At 39.6% G+C, this 24,352-nt stretch overlaps 1 protein-coding gene and 2 pseudogenes across 11 annotated transcripts in view; 1 reads left to right on the plus strand and 2 right to left on the minus strand.

Annotated features, from left to right (window-relative positions):
- Positions 1 to 15,167, minus strand: part of LOC101148336 (large ribosomal subunit protein eL20-like) — a 54,236-nt pseudogene extending 39,069 nt beyond the window's left edge.
- On the minus strand, positions 3,827 to 3,946 carry LOC115932609 (uncharacterized; annotated as a pseudogene).
- ALG13 (ALG13 UDP-N-acetylglucosaminyltransferase subunit) overlaps positions 15,121 to 24,352 on the plus strand; it is an 84,994-nt gene continuing 75,762 nt past the window's right edge. For 2 of the 11 annotated variants that reach the window (XM_063703058.1, XM_063703060.1), the window contains exons 1-4: positions 15,188 to 15,286; positions 16,223 to 16,281; positions 18,990 to 19,128; positions 23,118 to 23,228. Coding sequence is in view for 8 of the 11 variants with exons in the window: in XM_004064720.4 (XP_004064768.1) it covers positions 15,206 to 15,286; positions 16,119 to 16,281; positions 18,990 to 19,128; positions 21,916 to 22,030 (498 nt within the window). In the remaining 3 variants the exon portion in view is untranslated. Of the gene's footprint in view, positions 15,412 to 16,118; positions 16,282 to 18,989; positions 19,129 to 20,165; positions 20,204 to 21,915; positions 22,832 to 23,117; positions 23,229 to 24,352 lie in introns of those variants that run through there. The other 9 variants (XM_019019586.4, XM_019019588.3, XM_055376980.2 and 6 more) reach the window with 7 other exon arrangements.

Below are 24,352 nucleotides of genomic sequence, written 5' to 3' on the forward strand. Positions count from 1 at the left end.
AGACATCCTATTGTGGGACCTTGTGATTGTGTAAGTTAATACTTAATAAACTCCCCTTTATATATATATATATATATATATATATATATATATATATATATATATATATATATATAGGTTAGGTTTTGGCAACTTCTTAAGAACATAAACATCCACAAAGTGGAGATTATAAGTGGGTTTTATAACTTGAAACTTTTCATCTTTGTTCAAAGACATTTACTATAATAATAAAGAAAAAAGTATACAGAAAGTTTTGATGAATGATGGAAAATTAAAGAAATAAATCTAAAGTCACCTCAAGGATTCTGCAATGTGCTGTGTTTAAAAGATTAAGAAGAAACATTTATGATTTATCATCCTTTCAAAGTTATATTACTTTATATTTTAATGCATATGCCATTATTGAAGGCTCTTCATTAAAGGATAGGTCAGCATAGTGTAGAGCAGCACAGAACAGGCATCAGGAGGGTTGGAGTCAAGCCTTAGCTCTGCTATTACCAGTATAATCTTGAAAAAAAAAAAACTATTGATTTGAGCTTCTGCTTATTGTCCTTAAAATAAAAATAATGGGTTCCATAGGTTTTTTTTTTTGTTAAATCTTTTGAAATTTCACAAACCATTAACGCATGAATAAGACAAATCAGCTATTGTTGGGATAGAATAGGAACTATGTTTTATTTATCTTTGTAATCCCAACAGGCCTAGGTATCCCATTAAGTACCTAGTAATTTAATTATTTTTTGTTCAATAAACATTATCGAGTATCATCTAGGTTCCAGGAATAGCACTAAATGCTGGGAATTTAGAGATGTTTTAAATATGGTCTCCATCTTTTAAGATTTTACAGTACAAAAGAGGAGAAAAGTATACAGGTGATTTAAACATCAAGAATTATGACAGAGGTAGGCAAAGAGTGCTACTGGTGGCACAAAATGGGCACAATCTTAAAAGGGGTGGAGAAAGGCTTCCTGGAGTAAATTACACCTCTGATGAATCTTGAAGGAATAGTTAGCCACATTGATGAGGCGGCAGAGGTTAATAGCAAGAGCAATAACAAAGAAATGTAAAGGTTATAAATAAATGAATATGTGATACATTCATTCCAAATTCCTTCTAAATTTTTAAAATAAAACATATCCTGTTATATAAAATGGGTATGAAACCACCTTTATCATGTAATAACTTATGCTACTTTATTTTCCATATTTCCTTTAGATTCTAAGAAATAGCCACATGTTTATATTATCTGGGTAAGGGTATATATTTCTTTAGGAGAAATAGAAAACCTGGGTTTTATATTTATATAAATAGAAAACCTGGGTTTTCTATTTATATTAATAATATTTTATCAAAACAAACTTGGGGAAGATTGAATGTGACTTCTGCATAACAATTATTCCCATGCAACTTTCACGATAGTAACACATAACAGTTTTGATCAGGGTTATACCTGAAAGTAAAATATCATTATGAACAGGGAGGGCACTGAAAATTGCCAGGGACTTCCCATAAAGCACACAATTTCTGAAATATTTATATTAATAACATTTTATTTTATTTTTTCCAACAGAGTTTCGCTCTTGTTGCCCAGGCTGGAGTACAACGGCGTGATCTCAGCTCACCACAACCTCCGCCTCCCAGGTTCAAGCAGTTCTCCTGCCTCAGCCTCCTGAGTAGCTGGGATTACAGGCATGCACAACCACACCCGGCTAATTTTTGTATGTTTAGTAGAGACGGGGTTTCTCCATGTTGAGACTGGTCTCGAACTCCTGACCTCAGGTGATCCGCCCGCCTCGGCCTCCCAAAGTGCTGGGATTATAGGCGTGAGCCACCACGCCTGGGCTTATATTAATAACATTTTATTGAAACAACTTAGAGAGGGCTGAGTATCTTTTTTGATGTAACAACTATTTCCAACATCTCTTTTTATAAGGTCAAATAATGAATCTCTTTGATTTTCCAAAGGCCCTCTGAGAAATTTCAGTGGTTTTAGGTTAAAAGTTTTAGTTTTAGGTATAAAATATATCCTAAAGGGCCAGGCGCGGTGGCTCACACCTGTAATCCCAGCACTTTGGGAGGCCGAGGCAGGCAGATCACAAGATCAGGAGTTCAAGACCAGCCTGACCAACATGGCGAAACCCCATCTCTACTAAAAATACAAAAATAGCCAGGCGTGGTGGCACGTGCCTGTAATCCCAGCTACTCCGGAGTCTGAGGCAGGAGAATTGCTTGAACCCGGGAGGTGGAGGTTGCAGCGAGCCAAGATCGTGCCACTGCACTCCAGCATGGGGGGGACAGGGCAAGACCCCGTCTCAAAAACAAACAATTATATATATATATACCACCTGAAATGTTTATTTGATCAAATTTAGAAACTGATTTTGGGAGGGCAAAATTAAGAGTTGTGGAGTTGATTAGGTGAGATCATGAGAGTCTGAGAAATAATACTTCTTTACCTATTTAATCAAAGTAAAAATAAAGCATTTGAAAAAAACACAGAAGGTAACACTATTGTAAAAATGTTCATTATTTCATAAGTAAAAACCATATGCTCTATGGGATTTTTTTCCCATAGATAAGGACACAATAAAGACAATTTAATCATAGAACATTTTTCTTGAAAGGCACAGAATCTCTTCTATTTACACAGATTACACAGAAGATAAAGATTAACTTTTTACATTGCAAGTGGAAGCATTAATTTCTAAATAAAGGAAGCAAACCCAACTAAACCGAGGGACCATTGTAAATTTTATCTTACTATATTTAATAGCTTCTTTTCAGACTCAGGTATTATAAATCAAGGCAAATAAAATGCACTTTCCAAGTTTTGTTTTTCTTTCTGCTCTTTCATATTTGTTTTAGAGGATCTGTGAGGTCAAAACAATTTTCGTAATAATGAGATGTCATCTGCCCTTTTGACTCTCATTCTCTCATGAGTATACAGTGTTGTTTTCCATAGGTTACTTAATATGTGATATTGTAAAGGATTAAAAGTAGAAGCTAGGCCGAGCGCAGTGGCTCACACCTGTAATTGCAGCACTTTGGGAGGCCGAGGCGGGTGGATCACGAGGTCAGGAGTTCAAGACCAGCCTGACCAACATGGTGAAACACCGTCTCTACTAAAAATACAAAAATTAGCCAGGCGTGGTGGTGTGCACCTGTAATCCCAGCTACTCAGGAGGCTGAGGCAGGAAAACTGCTTGAACCCAGGTGGCAGAGGTTGCAGTGAGCCGAGATCGCACCACTGCACTCCAGCCTGAGCGACAGAGCGAGACTCCATCTCAAAAAAAAAAAAATTCTGTCCAATGATTACCCATTAATTAACTCAATTTAATGTCAGTCCATGATTTTGAGTTGCTTAAAGATCTTGGAAATAATCTTCAATCTGGCCTACTTCAAAGCATAATAGCTGTTGATATAAAATTTGTCAGAGTAATGATTTCATTTTCTTGAATACAACTTTACATCTTTTATAATCAAAAACATTTTTTGGAATAATGTTAACTTATTTGATCAGTAAACCTATGCAAGTTTAGGAAAAAGAAATCCAAGTAAAATACAATATATCCTTGTATTTTACTTTACACTAATAAATCAGAAAAAACCATAATTGTCAAAATAATGTTAATTATGTAATCTTGGTTTCTGAATTAGTTTCTGTAAGAGATGTTTTGTTAAAGTCTAGTACATTTAAAGTATTATAAGTCAATTTGTTTGTTTTCTGGGAACTTAACAGAAGTACTTTATGTATTTATGTTCTCTAATCAGAACAGTGCTCCTTTAATTTATTTTTTTATTTTTAATATACAAAAAAAATTTTTTAAGCCAACAGCAGCTTATATTCCCAGGCAGTCTCCCATCCAAGTACTAACTAGGCCCCACCCTGCTTAGCTTCACGAGATCAGATGAGATCAAGCACATTCAGGGTGGTATGGCCATAGACTAATTTAATATCTTATAGGAAAAAGTTTCACAGATTCAATGAGACGTAAAGGTCTTTCTGAATTACAGCCACACAGATTCACAGAGAACTTATAACTTCAGATCTACAACTTCAGCCACAGATCAAGATTAAACACAGAAACACAAATATTTGCCAATCCTGATATCAAAAAGCTATTCTTCTTCCTGATGGCATAAATTTTTAATTGACTTGAAGACAAAATTGGCAGACAAACAAAACTCATAAGGGAATTCTGTTTTCTCTTGCCTAACAGGAAATACTCCTTTATAATACATTGCTATTAATCTATATAACCTATTAATGCAGAGATTGAATAATCATGCGATGATATCAGATTCCCAGCTATTGCTGCACCAAATGGGAATAACTTAGTGGTCATGTATAAATTAGAAATAAAATAATAACCCCCAAAATAACCCAGGAAGGAGAATAACAAATGAAACAGAGTGTACAAAGTTAAAGTTCATTGGTTGCTTTGATTTACCTCTGGGAGGCAAGAAAAGACCTGCCCAGGCTTAAGCAGCTCAAGAGCTGGACTTCTTCAGTAAGTTGCTTCCTAGCCATGTGATCTCGAGCAAACAGCTTAACTTCTCCCATTCTGTTACTCCATAGGGAAGCTGTGTGATTAAAATATGATGATGAACATGAAGACATTTAATAAAACTGTAAAGTGCCATACAAATGTTAGTTATAAATATAAGAATCAATATGATCAGTACAAGATATGACATTAACATTAAATATCGATTTATATTAAGAATTTTACTTTTTCCTTTGTTATCAAACAGCAGAATATTTGCTCTTAGAGTCACAGAGTGTATAGTTGAAAGACCTAATCTGAATCTGTTATTTTCATTATAAGTGAGAAAACTGAGGCTCAAGAGAGGTTAAATGATTTCTTGGAGGTCATATAGCTAGAGTAGCAGCGTGGTGTAATATGTAGGACACATTGGTCTATTCTGCTTCTATTCTAATGTATCAGCTAGAAGTTGTTTTGTAAACTATTTTTAGAGTTTTATTTTAATAGTTAATGTATTTCTTTATTAGCCCACATATAAGAAATGGTCTCTGTAGCTTATTGTGCTTTGTGGTATAATTCATAGCAAATAAGGCATTATAGTCTCTGATTCATGTGTAGAAATCTTAAGTCCTAGAATTTTTTTTTTAGGACAGGTAATACGTTTGAATATTTTTGTCTTTATATTTCACTAAATATTCATATTTTATTCTCTCTTTGGGCAGAAAATGACTGTGCTTGTTTCATTATTCAACCATGACCTTTCTATATTTATTGTTATAAAACTAGTTTCACCGTTATCATTAATTTTGTTAACAAAAGACCATGAGGTCTGCAAAGGAAAAACAAAACAAAGAAGAGTTTTCTTTTCTTTCCTCTTTTTTTTTTTTTTTTTTTTTTTTGAGACAGAGTTTCACTCTTGTTGCCCGGGCTGGAGTGCAATGGTGCAATCTTGGCTCACCGCAACCCCCACCTCCCAGGTTCAAGCGATTCTCCTGCCTCACCCTCCCGAGTAGCTGGGATTACAGGCATGCACCACCATGCCCAGCTAATTTTGTGTTTTTAGTAGAAACGGGGTTTGTCCATGTTGGTCAGGCTGGTCTTGAACTCCCGACCTCAGGTGATCCACCTGCCTTGGCCTCTCAAAGTGCTGGGATTGCAGGAGTGAGCCACTGCGCCTGGCCGAAGAGTTTTATTTTCTAAAAAAACAATCACAGCCTCTGTTGTAAACTGAAAGCATGCTATTGGGAAAGTTCCCACCCCAGCCCTCGATCAGGTCCATATGTGCAAATGAAGAATTCAAACTCTTTCAGCCCGAATTGGTTGAAAACTGCTGAGTCCCAGATGGGTAGTTTTCAAGCCAGAACCAGAAGTCTCTGTTGGATGCTCCTTTCAGGCTGCTGGTGGGAGTTTTCCTGCCACCGTGTCTCAGCTCCAATTACTGGTTACAGGAACTGCCTTAGCTCAGAGGCGCAAACAGGATGTTCGTCTGGAACTGCCCTGTCTGGGAACTATTTTAAATTTTAACATGTCAAAAAAAATGTCTAAAATACAGAGAATTCCCAAAGCTATGACAATCAAGGCAGAAATAAAGTAAATGTAAGGGCTGAGCATATTACTCATACAGTCCTGGTCTGGTGTCCTGGGTTAGCTGTCAACCTTAGATGTTGTCTTCTTGGCCTGGAGATGGGGTTTTAGTAATCTGAATTTGGTATTAAACACTGGCATTTATGTCCAAGATTCTCCAGGAGTTGGTGCCATTTTTAGGTGAGATATATGTATCCAAGAGTCAATACACTGTAACTTGGCAGCACAGAGATTGATTAACAGTACCTGAAAAGAGTTCTTCTTCCAACAGGGCTGAAGGTAATCTTTCAATTGATGTCTCTACCAACGTACATAATCATTAGGCTGGAGGCTGCGATGCCAGAGGTCACTATCTGATTTGGGCCTGTAAAAGGATTCCACAACCTTGTGGCGGTTAGTCTTTAAAGCTTTGACAAGGCATTGGTAGTAGGTTAGGAAGTCTCCCTGTAACTGAGCAGGGAAAACGTTTCTTCAACCAGGTGCATGAGCAGACCAGCAACGATCTCAAAAGGGGAGAGACAGTGTTTCCTACTAGGTGTGGATTGTAAAACTAGCAATGCCAATGGGAGGGCCTTATGCCAGGGCAGGTTAAAAGTACTTGGAATCTTCGCAAATTGGGTTTTTATAACCCCATTTATCTATTTAACCAGCCCAAAAGATTGGAGTGGTATGCGTAATGAAAATGCTGCAGAATGGGCTAAATGTTCCAAATTTTTGCTAATACTTGGCCAGTTAAATGAGTTCCTTGGTTACTATATAGCTCAGTTGGAATTCCCCAAGAGGAATGATCTTTTCAAGGAGTACGTTGGCTACTGACATGGCCGTAGTCTGTCTGCAGGAGAAAGCTTCAACGCAATGGAAATACATGTCAACCATTATAAGGACATTTTTGTATCCATGAGATGGGGGTAATTGGATGAAGTCAAGGTGCCATTCTGCAAAAAGGCCATTGGGAAGTGATACTTGGCCTGAAGGACATTTTAGGGGTTCACCTGGAGTATATTGGGGACAGAGGCTACAAAGTTTGTATACCTAAAAAGCAACTGTTGGGGAAATTTCTCTGAAGTATTGTCTGACCCATTTATTCACTGTATCCAGATTGTAGTGAATTAGGTTATGTATAAAGGTCTGTTTGTGTCTGCAGACTGCTAGGGAGGATTGGATGTCTATTTGTCCCTTCTCATAATCTTGTTTGGGAGTTAAATGTGCAACTTTGTTTCATCCATTTCCCCCTTTCAAGATATGAAACTGCTTTCTGAGATGTGAAAAGTCTAGAAAAAATGGTAATCAAATGGGCAAGCATGGGGGCTGAGGATTGAATGAGCATGATCAAGGGAGTTACTTGTAGGGCTGTAGCTTCAACAGCTGCATCAGCAAGATGATTGCCCTTACTGTCTTCAGAGTTTTCAGGGGAGTGTCCTTGGATCTTGATAATAGCAAGAGATAACAGAGCCTGAATAGCTTTTAAAAGTGTCAAAACAAAAATCTTTATTTTTAATAGGTTGTCTGGAGGAGGTCAAAAAACCTCATTGTTTCCAGGGCATACGAAATTATGTGCAACACCAAAGACGAATCTATCATCTGTATAAAATGTTAGTTGTTTTGCCTCCAGCCAGCAAACAGGCTCATGTGAAGGCATGCAATTCTGCTTGTTAAGCTGACCAGACTGTGGGAAGGGAGTCCTATTCAATAGTCTCTGCTGGGGAAACTATGGCGTATCTTGTGAGGTAAGAGCCAGCAGGGCTCTTGAGAGAAGACCCATCAGTGTACTAGACAAAGTCCAAATTGGGCAGAGGCATTTCCTTTGGGTGTATGCTGGGTAAAAGGAGGGTATCTGTAAAACTGACACAGTCACAGGATGTCTTCCACTGGAGATGATAAAAGGGTTTTAATAGATTGCAGTGGGCAATGGCTAAATTGGGAGAAAAAGAAAATAGTATCTAATAGGAGGTCAATCGGCTGGCTGAAAGATGTTGGGTATGATGAAAAGTGAGGAGGCTTTCAATGGAATGAGGGGCATACATAGTGAGAGGGGACTGTATGACTATTTTTTAGTGGCCTTTATAAGCATAGAAGTAATAGCAACAGTTCTCAGATAGGGGGGCAATACTTGTGCCACAGGGCACTGCTATTGGCTATAATAGCCAATCAGTTGATCGTTGCCCTCAAGGGGCTAAGGCAAACCCCCTAATGTGTTACCCTCTCTTTCATGCACAAAAAGGGAAAATCATAATAATTTGGATGTCATAGGTAGGGGTAGTGGACAATTGAGTTTTTTAAACTTGGAAAGCTTGTTCACCATCAGTAATCCAGACAAGGAAATGGGGAAAAGAGGCTTTAGGTAAGGAATATAAGGGTTGTACCATCAGAGAGAAATTAGGTTCCATATTCTGCAATAATCCACAGGCCCTAAAAATACTCTGAGCTGCCTTTTTGTAGCACGTAAGGGGAAGAAAAAGATAACTTGAATGTGAGAGAGATCAAGGCTTAGCCTTGAGGAAGTTAATACATATCCAAGGAATTTAATTGAATCTTGACCAAATTGTGATTTTTCTTTAGAGACATTATGACATTTATTGAGGGTCAGTTGGCAGAAAAAAAATGAAGAGTGTCAGCAGGGTAAGTGTTTTGAGAGGGAGAACATAAAAGCATATCATCAATATATTGTAAAAGGGTTGAACCTTATAAAAAGGTTATCTTTTTCAGGTCTGCTCAAAGAATCTGGAAAAAATAGATAGGGCTCTCAGTATATCCCTGAGGAAGCACTGTCCATGTATACTGTTGGCCTCTCCACATGAAGGTGAAAAGAAACTTTCAGGTAAACAGGGATGCTGAAAAAGGCAACGCAGAGGTCAAGAGTAGAGACATATTGGGTGTCAGAAGGCATATTATGTAAGAGTGTAGGTGGATCAGGCACAATGGGGTCTCAGGAATAACAATATTGGTTACGGCTCTAAGTTGTTGAACAAACCTCCATCCTCTCCCATTATGTTTCTGCATGGGTAAAATTGAGGTATTGCATGGGCCAGTACAGGGGACAATGAGTCCCTTAGAAATAAAGTAATCAATGATAGGTTCCATGCCTGCTAATGCCTCAGAATTGAAGGGGTATTGTTTCACATTTAGAAGAGAATTGTTAGGATCTATCTGAATGAAAACAGGTGGTGCTGAGTGAAAAAGACAGATATTGGTATTCGTTTTTGCCCATAGGGTCTCAGATAATTCCCTTAAGGTAGGTTATTCAGAAATGGCTGGACAGACAGGGGCTCACAAGGGAAACACATAAGTGAGGTCTTAGACTGGGCGCAGTGGTTCATGCCTGTAATCCTAGCACATTGGGAGGCCAAGGGGGCAGGATCGCTTGAGCCCAGGAGTTTAAGACCAGCCTGGGCAACATAGCGAGACCTCTTCTCTATATGTAAAAAAATTAGCCAGCTGTAGTGGCGCCCACCTGTGATCCCAGCTACTCAGGAGGATGAGGTAGGAGAATCACTTGAGCTTAGGAAGTCAAGGATGCAGTGAGCCACGATTGTGCCACTGCACTCCAGCCTGTGTGAAAGAGCAAGTCCACCTTATTTAAAAAAAAAAAAAAAAGTAGAGGTCTCAGGTGAGCTTATTCTTAAAATAACACATTTCCCTTATGGGTAAAAGATGTTGGCTTGACTCTTTTCAAGGAAGGCCCTTGCTAATAAATGTATGGGAAGAAAAGGGAGGAGAAAGCTATGGTATCCAATGACGGGTCCTATCTGATAAGGAATTGGATTTCACCTGACTATCATTGGCTGGCTGGGGATCCCTACCATTTTGGTGGTTTGACTACTCTAGGGAAGGCGATCTGAAAAAAGAGTTGGAGTTTAGCACTGAGAGTGTGGCACCAGTATCTATCCACGCCTGGACCAATTTGTTATTTATTTGCAAACCAACCTTCTTCAGCTGGTTCACAGAAGGAAGAAGATTGCCCTTATCTCCCTGAAGCACCCCAATCTTGTAATGAAGAAAAAGCTTGCATTTTTCTTAGCTTTATCTGGGTTCTTCTGAAGCCATCATTTGTATATTTCATAATCTCTTTTGTAGTGATAAAAGCCCTTGCGAAAGAAATAGATCCTGTTTCCCAGAATCTTGAGAGCATTTTGGTTCTGTGATTGTTTTTTAAATTGCTGAATATGTAGGGCCATGAACGTGGTGGTCTTTTCCTGATAATCAAGTATCTTATTTATTCTTTCTTTGTCTCTTTACAAAGTTTTAGAGAGATAGTTTGCCAAGGAGGCAATTTTGTGGGGTTTCTTAAAGGTCCAATTGAGGTAATGTTGTTTGACTAAGGCATTAAGAGTTCAGTTAAGCCCTGAAAGAAAACTGGAATCAAAAAGATTAATGGTATCCTCTGTTAAGTCCTTGACACCAGAATTTTGCTGGGAAGATTTTTTTTTTATTTTTATTTTTTCAGACAGAGTTGCTCTGTTGCCCAGGCTGGAGTGCAGTGGTGCCATCTCAGCTCACTGCTACCTCCGCCTCCTGGGCTCAAGTGATTCTCGTGCCTCAGCCTCCTCAGTAGCTGGGACTACAGACATGCACAACCATGCCCAGCTAATTTTTGTATTTTTAGTAGAGACAGGGTTTCGCCATGTTGGCCAGGCTGGTCTCGAACTCCTGACCTCAAGTGATCCTCCTGCCTCAGCCTCCTAAAGTGCTGAGATTACAGGTGTGAGTCACCGCGCCCAGCTTGGAAAGCCTTTTTGAACCAGTCAAAATAATCTAAGCAGACTCATCTTTTTTTTGAGTGAATCGTTGAATGGCTTTCCAATTAATTTGCCAGAGAAAAAGCACTGGAATGACCTTTAACAAATCACAGGTTATTTTCTTTGCTTTTGTTATGGCCATGTCCCTTTTGAAATGGAAGTCCTCTGGAGGTTTTATCCATTTAGTTAGGCATATACACGTTTGAGCCACAAAAATGACCCCCAGCATGTGAATTAATTGATAGATTTTGGTGAGTCTGGGCTAGTATGCGCTTACGATTAAATGAAAGTGGCATTCAAATTCAAGGAAGTCAGTTTTAGGACAATCGCCAAGAGTTCAGATTTAGACTAAGGAATGTAAGAAATGGTCTGACCTCCCTCTACATTTTCACTTATTTTAAATGGGGCAATAAGAGGAGTTGAGGGGTTATGGGTAGTGTGCCTGGGATAGACAGTGAGGAGAAAAAAGGAAGTTCAGAAAGTGAAGAAGGTAGTGGCAGAGGAGAATAAAGTAGAGGTAGTGCAGAGGGAGTGAAAGGAAGAGGAACAAAGGGTTTGAGTCCTTGGGAACAAAATCTGGGCTAGGAGGATTTTCAAGTTTTTGGAGGCACTGAGTTCGGAATTAGTTTCTCTCAAGAAGGCAATCTGAAATTCTTGATTCCATTTGGAGTTTTCATAGTACCTATTAAGGAAAGCCTTATATTGTCTTTGAGAGGCCTAGATTCATCTTTGTTCTAATTGCAGGCATAAATAAATTTGATTAGGGATACAGAAAGCTCCCCAATGTAGCCAAAGAAGTTTTAAATCCAAAAGTTTCATCCAGAGCCTTAAATAGGCACAAGAATTTTCTCCATAGGTTTTAAATATAAAAGTCATCAGTGCACCATAAGGTGGCTGGTTGGAGACCATTACCTTAGAACATGTGTTACCCATGGCACTATAACAAAGGCATCCCTTTGAGTGCAACAGAAACATGAGTGTCCCCACAAAACTTGAAATGTGAGCATACTCCACCAAGCACAAGTACATTGCAAAATGCAAAAGTACTCCACGAAGTGTGAGTGTACCCCACAGGGCCCATAGAGGCAGGTGAACATGCTCCCTGGAGAAAACAAAGTCTCGGAGACCTCAGCCTAAAAGTACGAGATCTGCAGATGGGGGAACACAGCCTCCAATGTAAACTAAGTGTGCTCCGAAGAACAAAGAGTGGGTCTAGCTTAAATAGAGAAAGTTCTCCTCCCAGCCCTTAATCAAGTTTGTGTATGCAAATAAATAACTCAAAAGTAGTCCCCATTAGTTGAAAACAGCTGAGTCCTGATTGGGTAGTTTCCAAGTCCCAACCAGAAGTCTCTGTTGGATGTCACTTTCAGAAAGGCAGCTGGTGAGTTTTCCTGCCATTGTGCATGCTACTCTTCAAAAGGACAACTGCCTAAGCTACAAGATTTAAAGGAAACATCCTGTAGAAATAGGCCCAAGGGTCTTCTTAGGCTATGTTCTAGGCCCAATTTACCTCCAATCCTTTTTCTCCTTAAAATAATTTCTTCTCACAGCCTCTCTTCTGTATATATCCAGGCAGGGCAAAGCACAAATATGAGCTAAGGTGATATTTTAAATACGGAATACACAAAACATTAGAAGGAGACAGAGTGAGCAATTATCTTAACAATGGTTATGATGGTGGTAGGAGAAAAAAGGAGAGTTTTGAGAAATAACCTCTCCTATATGTGCCTGCCTAAGTGTAATTTATCTGTGGTACTTTATCATCCTAATGTGTAATGTTATATTTAAATGGTTCACTGGAATAATTCAATAGATTGTAGATCAATGCTTCAGGCTTTATCACCTCTATTTTACAAGTCATGCTTGCTAATGGAGGTTAACTGTTTGCAGCTTCCAGGGGACCCTAGAGGGCCCTGGTTTTCTGAGAACCACAGTTGGTAGAAGAGCCCAAGTTAGAGTGATTTTTTTTTTTTTTGAGACAGAATCTTGCTCTGTTGCCCAGGCTAGAGTGCAGTGACACAATCTCAGCTCACTGCAACCTCCGCCTCCCAGGTACAAGCGATTCTCCTGCCTCAGCCTCCCAAGTAGCTGGGATTACAGGTGCCCGCCACCATGCCTGGCTAATTTTTGTATTTTTAGTAGAGATGGGGTTTCACCATGCTGGCCAGGCTGGTCTCAAGCTCCTGACCTTGTGATCCACCCGCCTCGGCCTCCCAAAGTGCTGTGATTACAGGCGTGAGCCACTGTGCCCAGCCAGTTACAGTGATTTTCTAAAAGCCACTTTTGATGCACCTGTAGTCCCAGCTACTTGGGAGGTGGAGGCGGAGGCGGGAGTGCTCTCGGACCAAACTGAGGGTGGGGCTGCTATTTCTCGTGACCTAATAACAAGATGCAGATAAACTGGGGAGGAAGAGAGTTTTTATTTCTGTAACTGTTTACAGGGAAAAGGCCTGGATATTATCACCAAACCAACTCAAAATCACGATGTTTTCCAGAGCTTATATACCTTCTAGGCTATATGTCTACGTGTAAGTGTGCATTCATCTAAAGACATAAGTGATTAACTTCTTTTAATCTATAAATAAGGTCTGAATCTTGAAGATCTTCCTCTGGAGCCTCAGTAAATTTACTTAATCTAAATGGGTCCGGCAAGGTGCGGTGGCTCACGCCTGTAATGCCAGCACTTTGGGAGGCCAAGGCGGGCGGATCATGAGGTCAGGAGTTCGAGACCATCCTGGCTAACATGGTGAAACCCCGTCGCTACTAAAAATACAACAAATTAGCCGGGCGTGGTGGTGGGTGCCTGTATTCCCAGCTACTCGAGAGGCTGAGGCAGGAGAATGGCGTGAACCCGGGAGGCGGAGCTTGCAGTGAGCCGAGATTGTGTCACTGCACTCCAACCTGGGTGACAGAGCGAGACTCCGTCTCAAAAAAAAAAAAAAAATCTAAATGAGTCCAGGTGCTGGCGTGATTACCCTTATCTTGTCTCCTGCTAAATCACAGAGGTTTGGGGAGTTCCTTCGGACTCCCAACAAACTTGTTTGTGGAGGCCTGGGGAGTTTCTTCAGACCCACAAAAAAACTTGTTTAATCCTAAATGGGTCATGTTAAGACTTCCTTTGTTATTTTGTCATGCTTTAGGGCCCAGGAAAGGCCTAGGCAAAACTCTTGGTGGGCTTTAGTTACATTCCAGCCTTTGTATAAGGGCACTGGCTTTTTTTAGCTTTTAATATTAACTTCACCACTCAGTACTGAAACAGTTGTCATGGAGGCCTCCGTTATTGAGACGTGGCCTGCCACAGGAGGACTGCTTGAGCCCAGGAGTTAGAATCAAGCCTGGGCAACAGAGCAAGACCCCATACCTTATAAGATGCCTTTTATTTTTAGTTTTTTTATTTTTTCGAGACGGGGTCTCACTGTCGTCCAGGCTGCAGTGCAGTGGTGTGATCATGGCTCACTGCAGCCTCAGCCTTCTGACTAGCTAGGACCACAGGTGGGTGCTCCCACCCCCGGCTAATTAAATTTTTTTTGTTTGAGACAGGGTCTCATTCTGTGTCACCCAGGCTGGAGTGCAATGGCAGGATCTCGGGCTCACTGAAACCTCTGTCTCCTGGGCTCAAGCAATTGTCGTGCCTCACCCTCCTGAGTAGCTGGGATTACAGGAGCCTGCCACCACGCCCGGCTAATTTTTGTATTTTTAGGAGAGACAGGATTCACCATGTTGCCCACGCTGGTCTGGAACTTCTGACCTCAATAATATACCTGCCTTGGCCTCCCAAAGTGCTGGGATTACATACTTGAGCGATGGCACCTGGCCTAAAAAATAATATTTTTAGAGACAAGGGTTTTGCTATGTTGCCCAGGCTAGTCTTAAACTCCTGGGCTCAAGTGATTCTTCCCAGTAGCTTGGGATTATAGCCACCGTGCCTGGCAAGGCACTTTTATTTTTCATATCCCCTTAGCCAACTCGAAGTAAAACCATCTCTCAAATGTATCTTGACAAAACCTGGCAGCAACCAAAAAAATCTCAAACTTGTCTGTCATTAAAAGATTGTGGTACCCACGCAATGACACCAACTCAATGCTTAGGGTATGATGTTTTTTTTTTTTACCCACCAGTTTTGAAAAAGTTAATTACATTTGGCAATTCCCCATTCCCTTATAGTGAGGGGTCTCAAGAGCTGGCTTAGAACACATAAAGGGCTTAGAACAGTGGCTGGTACCTAGGCCACCAATAGTCTTTTGCCCCACCCAACCGGTGACACAGCCCAGGGCCCCGCCGCCCCCTGGCGGCCATTACGGATTTCCGCCTCCCTCACAGAAGGCAGCCACTGCAACGTGCGTGGCCTCAGTTGCGTCATATCCGGCCCTTGCGATCAGGGCTTGAGGAACCCGCGCCATGAAGTGCGTGTTTGTTACCGTAGGGACCACCAGCTTTGACGACCTCATTGCGTGTGTGTCGGCGCCCGACAGTCTGCAAGTGAGTGAGGGAGGCGAGCAGGCGGCGGCTTGGCTCGCCACCCGCCATCTCCGGCCATACTGCCAGCCGCGTTAGCCTTGCCTGACCGTCGCGCTCGGAAAGAAACCCCCGCAACTCTACCACAGGTGCCGCTGCCCCTTAGCTGGCTCCTGCCCACGCCCGGCGGGGCCCTTCTCCAGCTACCCGGCTACTCGGGGTTGCCTGTTTCCTCTTCCCATTACCCCGGCCGCTCCTCTCCCTCATTTCTTCAGCTCCTTTCCCGGGCTGCCCCCGCGCTCTATTCTCCGCCTCCGCGTCCTCCGCCCCTCCTTCCAACGGCTCCGCCCCTCCGAGCTCGGGTTTTCCACCGGGCTCGGCAGTTTTTCCTCAGGCCCCCTTGTGGACCGCGCGTCGGCGCCGGCGTCTGAGCCAGCCGAGCTCGCCTCAGAGCCCGGATCCTTCCCCTCAGCACTTGGCCGGAGCCCGCGCGGTTTCTCTCCTCAGCGCGCGTCGTCCCCTCAGGGCTGCCGGTTCTCGCAGTTGATCAAGTGAGGCAGAACGGGTAGTCCCTGGGTTCCCCCCGAGTTTGCGACTCCTTTTCCAAAGTCTTTTCCTGCTGTGGCTTTCGCGGGACTCTGCGAGCTGGGTCGCTTAGATTCATGAGTGCTTAGGAGGTTCCTCGTCGGGCCCCGGACCAGAAAATAGTTTTGAAAACTAAGTGAAATCGGCCACAGGTAGGCTCTTTGGCGGCCGTGCTCCGATGTTAACGTCAAACTTTAGTAGTGGTGGTGGTTCCTGCTCTGTTTTACGTAGCCAGTTTAAAAGGCCCTCATGTTCTGATTTCCTCTTTCAGAAAATCGAGAGCCTTGGTTACAACCGACTTATCCTGCAAATTGGTAGAGGAACGGTGGTACCTGAACCCTTCAGTACTGAGTCGTTTACTCTGGATGTTTACAGGTACAAGGATTCCTTGAAAGAAGACATTCAGAAAGCAGATCTTGTTATTAGTCACGCAGGTAAAGGTGCCTAAGAATCTCAGGGTTGGGTCTTTTAATTTTAATTTTTTTTAAGTTCTGGGGTATTCTGGGGGTACATGTGCAGGATGTGCGGGCTTGTTACAAAGGTAAACGTGTGCCATGCATCACCTAGGTATTAAGCCCAGCATCCATTAGCTTTTTATCCTGATGCTCTCCCTCCAAGAAGGAACTGACACTTGAACCTTTTCGAGGTAAAATAAAATCGCTAGCTGAACTCACTGTAGCCCTTTTTGAATACACAACTTATTTGAATATGACAACTGAGAACTTTATTGGAGAGAACTTAGTATTTTGGGGTGAGAAGAATGGGAAATTAACCACTGTAGTCCACCTTTACAATAAAAAACCCTAGACACAGAGGAGCAAAATAATTTACCCGGTGAAGTGTAATAAATTGTCAACTTGACATTAGTACTTGGGCTTAGATCTAAAGGAGTGTTCTGCCTGTTGATTGGTTGGATTGGTCATGGAGAAATTGGGATTGTAAGATTGTTTACATTTCTGTTGAATGTGAGTGAAATGAATCCAGTCAAAAATAGTAACAGCTACATACTGTGTAAATTGTTTCCTCTTCAGAGGACCGCCCTGATGGTCTGGTTAATTAGACTTCTAGTGCATTCAGAAGAACTGCTTTTGGGGAGCAATGCAATTTTTGGGGAGTTTTGACTGTTGTGAAGGAAGGTGTTTCGTTTTTTCCTTTTTTTTTTTTTTAAAGTCTAGTTTGAGGAGAGAAAAGTCTTTAGAAATAGACATTACCAACAGATTCGTGATTAAAAATGTATCTCCTAGGAGGTAACAGAGCCTTTGGCACTGCTCTGAATGCTTTGTGTATATTAACTTTACTTTTTTAAACAATCCTGTGAACTAAGTACTGTTAGTATCTCCATTTTACACATGAGGAAACTGAGACACAAGAGTGGTTAAGTAATTTGTCCAGCCGGGAAGTGGTGGACAGATAACAATCTGGTGCTGGAGTTTATGTTCTTTTTTTCTTTTCTTTTCCTTTCCTTTCTTTTCTTTCTTTCTATTTTTTTTTTTTTTTTTCTGGGACGGAGTTTCGCTCTGTCACCCAGGCTGGAATGCAGTGACGCTATCTCGGCTCACTGCAACCTCCGCCTCCCGGGTTCAAGCGATTCTCCTGTCTCAGCCTCCCCAGTAGCTGAGATTACAGGTGCACACTACCACGCCCCGGCTAATTTTTTTTTCTTTGTATTTTAGTAGAGACGGGGTTTCACCGTGTTGCCCAGGCTGGTCTCAAACTCCTGAGCTCAGGCATTCCACCTGCCTCGGCCTCTCAAAGTGCTAGGATTACAGGCATGATCCACTGCACCCCTCCGGAGTTAATGTTGTTAACTAACCACCCTAGCATAAGATACCCAAAAAGGACTTATCTACTCACTTATCAATCTCCTTGCTCTCATTTAAAATAGTTAGATGATTTTACATTTCAAAATTGAATTGATCCTAATATTCTATATTTGCATATTCATGGAGATCTATCCTTGACTATTTCTGGGATAGCACCTCACATGTAAACCCATAAGAAGTGGTCAAGGTTTTTCATCATTGATGCCTGTCTGTCTCTATTGTAGGCTTGCTTTTCTACTTGGGGTTGAATAGAAATGAAGTATAGTTTCACATACAGTATGTCAAACCTGGATCTTATTTGGATTCAAGGCCATGCCCAAAGCATACTCCAGATGGCCCAACGTACAATGGTTTCACTTAGAGTTTTTCAACTTTATGGTGGTGTGAGTTTTTCAACTTTATGGTGGTGTGAAAGCAATACACATACACATTCAGTAGAAACTGCTCTTCGAGTACCCATACAACCATTCTGTTTTACACTTGGAGTATTCAATAAATGGCATGAGATAGTCAACACTTTATCATAAAATAGGTTTTGTGTTAGATGATTTTGCCCAACCACAGGCTAATGTAAGTGTGTTCTGAGCACGTTTAAGGTAGGCTAGGCTAAGCTGTGATGTGTGGTGGGTTAGGTGTATTAAATGCATTTTCTACTTAGAATCTTTTCAACTGCTTTTTTTTTTCCTTTTTTTTTGAGGTGGGTTCTCACTCTGTCACCCAAGACGGGGTGCAGTGGTGCAATCATAGCTCACTTCAAGCTCCAACTCTTGGGCTCAAGCAGTCCTTCCGCCTCAGGCTCCCCAGTGGCTGGGACCACAACCACCATGCCTTATTGTTTTTGTTTTTATTTTGATTTTTTAGTAGAGACAAGGTCTCTCTATGTTGCAGAGAGTGGTCTTGAACTCCTGGGCTCAAGCGATCCTCCCACCTCAGCCTCCCAAAGCGTTGGGACTGTAGGCATAAGCCACTGCACCCAGCCTGTTTTCAACTTATGATGGGGTTATACCCCGTCACAAGGCTATACCCCATCGTAAGTTGAGGGTCATTGGTACTAGAGAGCAAGTAGCATAGCACTGAATCATAGGCCATAATGTCATCATCAGTGATAAAGTAATGTATTTTTCAAATAAAGTTTCTAGCACTTTTTATTAGAGAGCAACTGATAACTATACTCTTGTCATTTTGAATGTATAATTGAAAGACCTAGTTTGTAGTTCTGTCAACTTAAGTTTTTTAACTTTTGAGTTCTAGCTATAAAGCTTCGTGGGGACCTTAACTTATTTCAAATTGTGTTAAACAAATTTGATTTATATTTGTAGGTGCAGGAAGCTGTTTGGAGACTCTGGAAAAAGGAAAGCCACTCGTAGTGGTTATAAACGAAAAGTTGATGAACAATCATCAGCTGGAACTGGCAAAGCAGCTACACAAAGAGGGTCATCTCTTCTATTGTACCTGCAGGTATGCTAGAGACTGATTATTTTTATCTCTTGCCTTGATTCGTCCCTTGCACTTCCTCTTATCCACCTACCTAACCCATCTGTCTCTTCTGCCTCTTACCTTCTCCCAGTTACCAAACCTTTTGATTTTCTCAGCTGTAAAATCCTCCCATTTGTTTGTCTCCCATTTTGCAATCTCTGTGTTGTATTTCTATGTGTATCTGTGGCTGTTTCTTTGCATATGTGAATATCTGAGAGAGTGTGTGTATGTGTGTTTATTTAGGCATGCATGTCTCCAAGACACTAATTTTGGAGTTCTAAATTTTGAGTTCATTATTTAGATTTTCATTATTCAAGGAAGACAATTTGCTCATTTTAGTTAAAAGTTTTGCCTATAGTAAATCCACTAAAATCCCTAAATTATATTTACTTTTTCATTTATTCAGTTACACCCAATATATAAAAGGCACTGTTTTAGGTGCTGTGGATACAGTAGTAAACATGAGATAAAGTCCCTGTTCTTATGGTGCTTACATTCTAGTGGTGGAAAATTGATAATAAACAAGTTCACAAATAAATGATCAAGGTATTTCATGTGGTGAAATGTACTATGAAGAAAGTAAGACAGGGTAATGTGGTAGCTGGGGTGAAGACTGATTAGAATTGTCAGAGAAGGCTTGGCAGAGTACCTAACATTTTGATCTGAGACCCGAAATACAAGGAAGAGCCAGTCATGTGAAGATTTAGAGGCAGAAGGAACAGCAAGTGCAAAAGCCTAAGTAAGGAATGAACTTGGAGCTTGGTGTGCTTGAGGAACAGAGGGAAGATTAGTGTTGCAGGAGCATAGTGAGCAAGGGAATATAACAGAAGATGAAGTTGGGTGGGGGTAGCTTATGTAAGAGTTCTGATTTTATTCATGTTTATTGACAAGCCATTGAAGTATTTTAAGCAGAGAAATTATGGTAAGGAGTATTATTTTCTACAAGTATATTAGAATTCAACAGGAACTGATCATCGTAATAGAAGGATGAAGAAAATTACTTGTTTGTTTTCTATTAGTTCTTCCTTGAGACACTAGAAGCTTGCCAAAGGGCCAGGTCAGTAATTCCCACTTGTTTGACTTTAAAACCTATCCTAGTTTGATGTTTCAAGAAGTAAATGCCTCATAGAATTACTATGTATGTGTATATATATATTTATTTACATTACAGTAAAATGAAATTAATTTTAAAATAAAAAACCTGAGAAGAAACTGGCTGGAGCATAATTTTTCTTTTAGTTTTACTGCTTCTGTCTCTTAGGCACTCAGTAAATACTTATTCATTCATTAAATATTTATTGAGTACCTTCTATGTGCCAGGCATTGTTCTAGGCACTTGGTATACATCAGTGAACAAAACAGACAAAGACTCCTGTTCTTACTGAGAGGAGGCAGATTCATTGATTATTTCAGGAGTAAAATTGTTGGTGTCCTTATCACTATAATGTTGGAGAAGAGGGAATGTCAGGGTGGCTGTGTAATATAGAAGCCAGTCTTGAACTATTTAGTGAGTCAGGAGAGAAGCTAGATTAAAGAGGAATAAACTTATCTTCCTAACTGCTTTATGCAAGTCAGTTTTTTCCAGATACTTTTAATTAGTATTTTCATTCTAAATGTTAAATCAGCTTTGATTTTGTGTTAGTACATTAAAAGGAAAACATTGATTTCATAAACATATCCTGACTTTTTACTCATGCTGAAAAGGAAGGAAACTGTACAAGTCTCCAATTTATTTTATTTTTTTTTTTTACAGTTTTAAATGTCTTTTTTTCTATATTAATTTCAAGAAAGTCACATAAAAGCATTAAGCAGTAAGAAAGAATCAGTAATTCATTGGTTATATTTTCTTTTCTTTTTTTGAGACGGAGTTTCGCTCTTGTTGCCCAGGCTGGAGTGCAATGGTGCGATCTCGGCTCACCTCAACCTCCACCTCCCAGGTTCAAGCAATTCTCCCAAATAGCTGGGATTACAGGCATGCACCACCATGCCCGGCCTAATTTTGTATATTTAGTAGAGACGGGGTTTCTCCATGTTGGTCAGGCTGATCTCAAACTCCTGACCTTAGGTGATCCGCCTGCCTTGGCCTCCCAAAGTGCTGGGATTACAGGCATGAGCCACCGCACCCAGCCAATAATTGGTTATATTTTCATTTTAGGTAAATCATTTATTTTCCCCAGACCTAGGCTGGGGGGTAGTATGTTTGTTCTAATTTAAGCGATTGGTTTAAATAAATTTCCGATGTAATAGTTCTATGTTTAAAACGTTATTTCCAGCATACATGGTGGTGTGGTATATTGTTTAATTGTATATGAAGTTATGATAGTAAATTACTGGCAAAGATTATTTCACAATCTTCATGCATGGTCTAGTAGTTTCCCCAGCTTATTATCTTGTCTGGCAGCTATTACTTTTGGTTTCAATTTTTAAATTCTGTTTTCATGAATGAATTGTGCTTCAGTTTAAATATGCCCAGTCCTGAGAAGTATTACAAAGCCATGTGAAGACATTTTTCATGAAATATCATTTCTGAAATATATCAGTTGACATAGGAGATAAGGTGTCTGCTGAATTTATATTGACATTTTATAGTACTCTTTGTATTGCTTTAATAATCCTAGTATGTATACTTATTAAAATATATAAAAATTCACGTGCAGTTTTTAGAAGTACCACTATATTCTTGGAAGTTAGATTCAGTCATCAGTGGGCAGCAGATGAAGTATGGAATTTTCTCCCATGTTACCTAATATTTTTCTTCTTTTGTTTTAGCATGCTTCCTGGGCTGTTACAGTCAATGGACTTATCAACACTGAAATGTTATCCTCCTGGCCAGCCAGAAAAATTTTCTGCATTTTTGGATAAAGTTGTTGGATTACAAAAATAAACACTAAACTCTCAACACTTTAAAAGCAACCCCCAAATTCAACCTATGTAATGTGATTAAATCAAATTAAATACATAATATATATTTACAAAATAATATAATTAATAAACTTCCTACATCTATAGAATGTATAGGAAATTTTATGTTGTGCACATTTGCATTGGGTCCAAATCCTAATTGCAGTTTAGTGAACTTACTAGATTTTTTTCTAATCTTCAGTATGTAGTGAGCATTCACAGGTTTTCTCCTAGAATCTCAAGTGGAATTGGAATCATAAAAATGAATGAGATTTGAAAACTTTCGCAAAGATTATAAATGTAGTTAGTTTGATATTCCTTAGAATAAAAAAAGAAACAGTAACAACTTTTATGTAAAAAATTTTACATAAGAGTTAGCATCTTTAGCTTTATAATCTAAGGAACCAAATTTAAAAAATGATGGATTATGCTCTGTGAAATGAAAAGTTCAATCATTGCCTAAAAAAGATAATCAAGTTAGTTGATCTCTTGTACTTGGAAAAGCTACTTTTTTCCTAAAGAACAGAGTGGAGTGGATATATTCACTTTTTTTTTCTAAAACATACATACAAAGTGATAAAATAATCGTGCCTAGTGTCAAAACTTTACTGGTTTGAGAAGAATAATCAAAAAGGACTTATACCAGTAGGACTTACTATTGTTTTTTAAGGATCTCCTCTCACAGTGGTAATGAAACATTAACTGTAACAGAAATTTACAATTTATGTGCTTATAAAATTAGTTTTATGAATGAACAATAAACTGATGCATATAATGGCTTAAATATATGGTTTTAAAATTGACTTAACTTGAGCAAGATACATTATGAAGTTCTTTCTGATTAGAGTGTGTGGTCTCAAGACCTTTACAGTAGATTATCCTTAAGTGTCCATAGCTCTCTGATACAATGTTTAGATATAATTTATCTATCAAAATAGAACATTCACTATAAAGACCTCTCTTCCATTCCAATCATATTATCCCAAAATGCTAAATGTTCCAAACATTTTATTTGGAATGCATTTTATCATGTTTTTATAGGTTTATTTTTCTGATTGTGTTTTATTTAGGCTAATATTAAAAAAATGCTTACTAGTGGTAGAAGGTGGTGACAAAGAAATACTCTGGGTAGCAGGAGGAAGCCAACTTGGATTAAAATTTTGCTGAGAATAATCTAAAAAGTGAGTAATCTGGTTGAGAATTCACAGCACCATAATCATAATTGTATATCAATGTTATGTTTTAGGAAAGGTCCTATTCAAATCCAGGGAGAGAATCTTTAGTGTTTTCTGGGCCCTCATAAATACGTTTTTCTCATTTGAGAAAATTGTGACTTAAAGTTTATGTTGGTCACTTAGTTTTTATAGTTTATGATGAAGAATTAAAGAGAAACAAATGAAAGGCAAGGTCTACTCAAATATCAGACAACTAAAAGGCTATACAGCCCCTAAATCCTTTGCTATCTACTTCCCCAGAATAATGCATATCCTAAATTCCATTATTTCATTTAGCAGAGGTTTAAGCCGTTGTTGTCAATTGTGTGCAGTAATGCCTCTGACTTCACTTTTGTGGAATTTTGTATCGATTTTGGATTTTTAAGTCAAAGGAGACTTTAAAATCATTTTGATTTGGCAGGGATTCTTGAGATTATCTAGTCCAATTCCATCATATTCAGATTTTACCATTTGCTTAAAGTATAGCTTTTGGCAGAACTGCCCCTAGGAGCAGCTCCTTGATTCCCAGTCCCCTGCTCTTTCTACCATGCATAATATATGTTGTAAGCTTTTTGTTTCTTTATAGTTGTTTGCCTAGTGTTCATTTTAGTTACTCAAATTCCTTGCAAGGTAGGTTTTGTTTGTTTATTTATGGAAGTTATTTAGTAGGAATTTCACACTTAACTGAGTTTTCCTTTGGCGTATGACAACCTTACCTAGGACTTAGAAATCTGTGATTTCTGAGTTTTTGGAATTTAGGAAAATGCTCTGGGTAGGATTGATAGTAGATTGAATAAATTAAGACTTTAAGTCAGAATTGTAGACTTTTGGAGTTGGGAGATAATTTAAAGAATATTTTAAACCACCAGTTTTACAGATGAGGAAACATGCTAAATTAATCACCACATTTACATCTTATTAGTCCTTATTAAAGAATGGTAACCAAAAGTCTGTTTGAAATGTTTGCTCAATTTGTTTGGTTTCATTACATGACAGAGCTGCAGGTTCTTGATATTAATGAGTAAGTGGAATGCAGTTTATTTAGCAGTGTTCTATTAGAGGTACTGAAATTTTCAGGGATAAGGAAATGA

This window comes from Gorilla gorilla, chromosome X (genome assembly GCF_029281585.2).
Source record: "Gorilla gorilla gorilla isolate KB3781 chromosome X, NHGRI_mGorGor1-v2.1_pri, whole genome shotgun sequence".
NCBI lineage: Eukaryota > Metazoa > Chordata > Mammalia > Primates > Hominidae > Gorilla > Gorilla gorilla.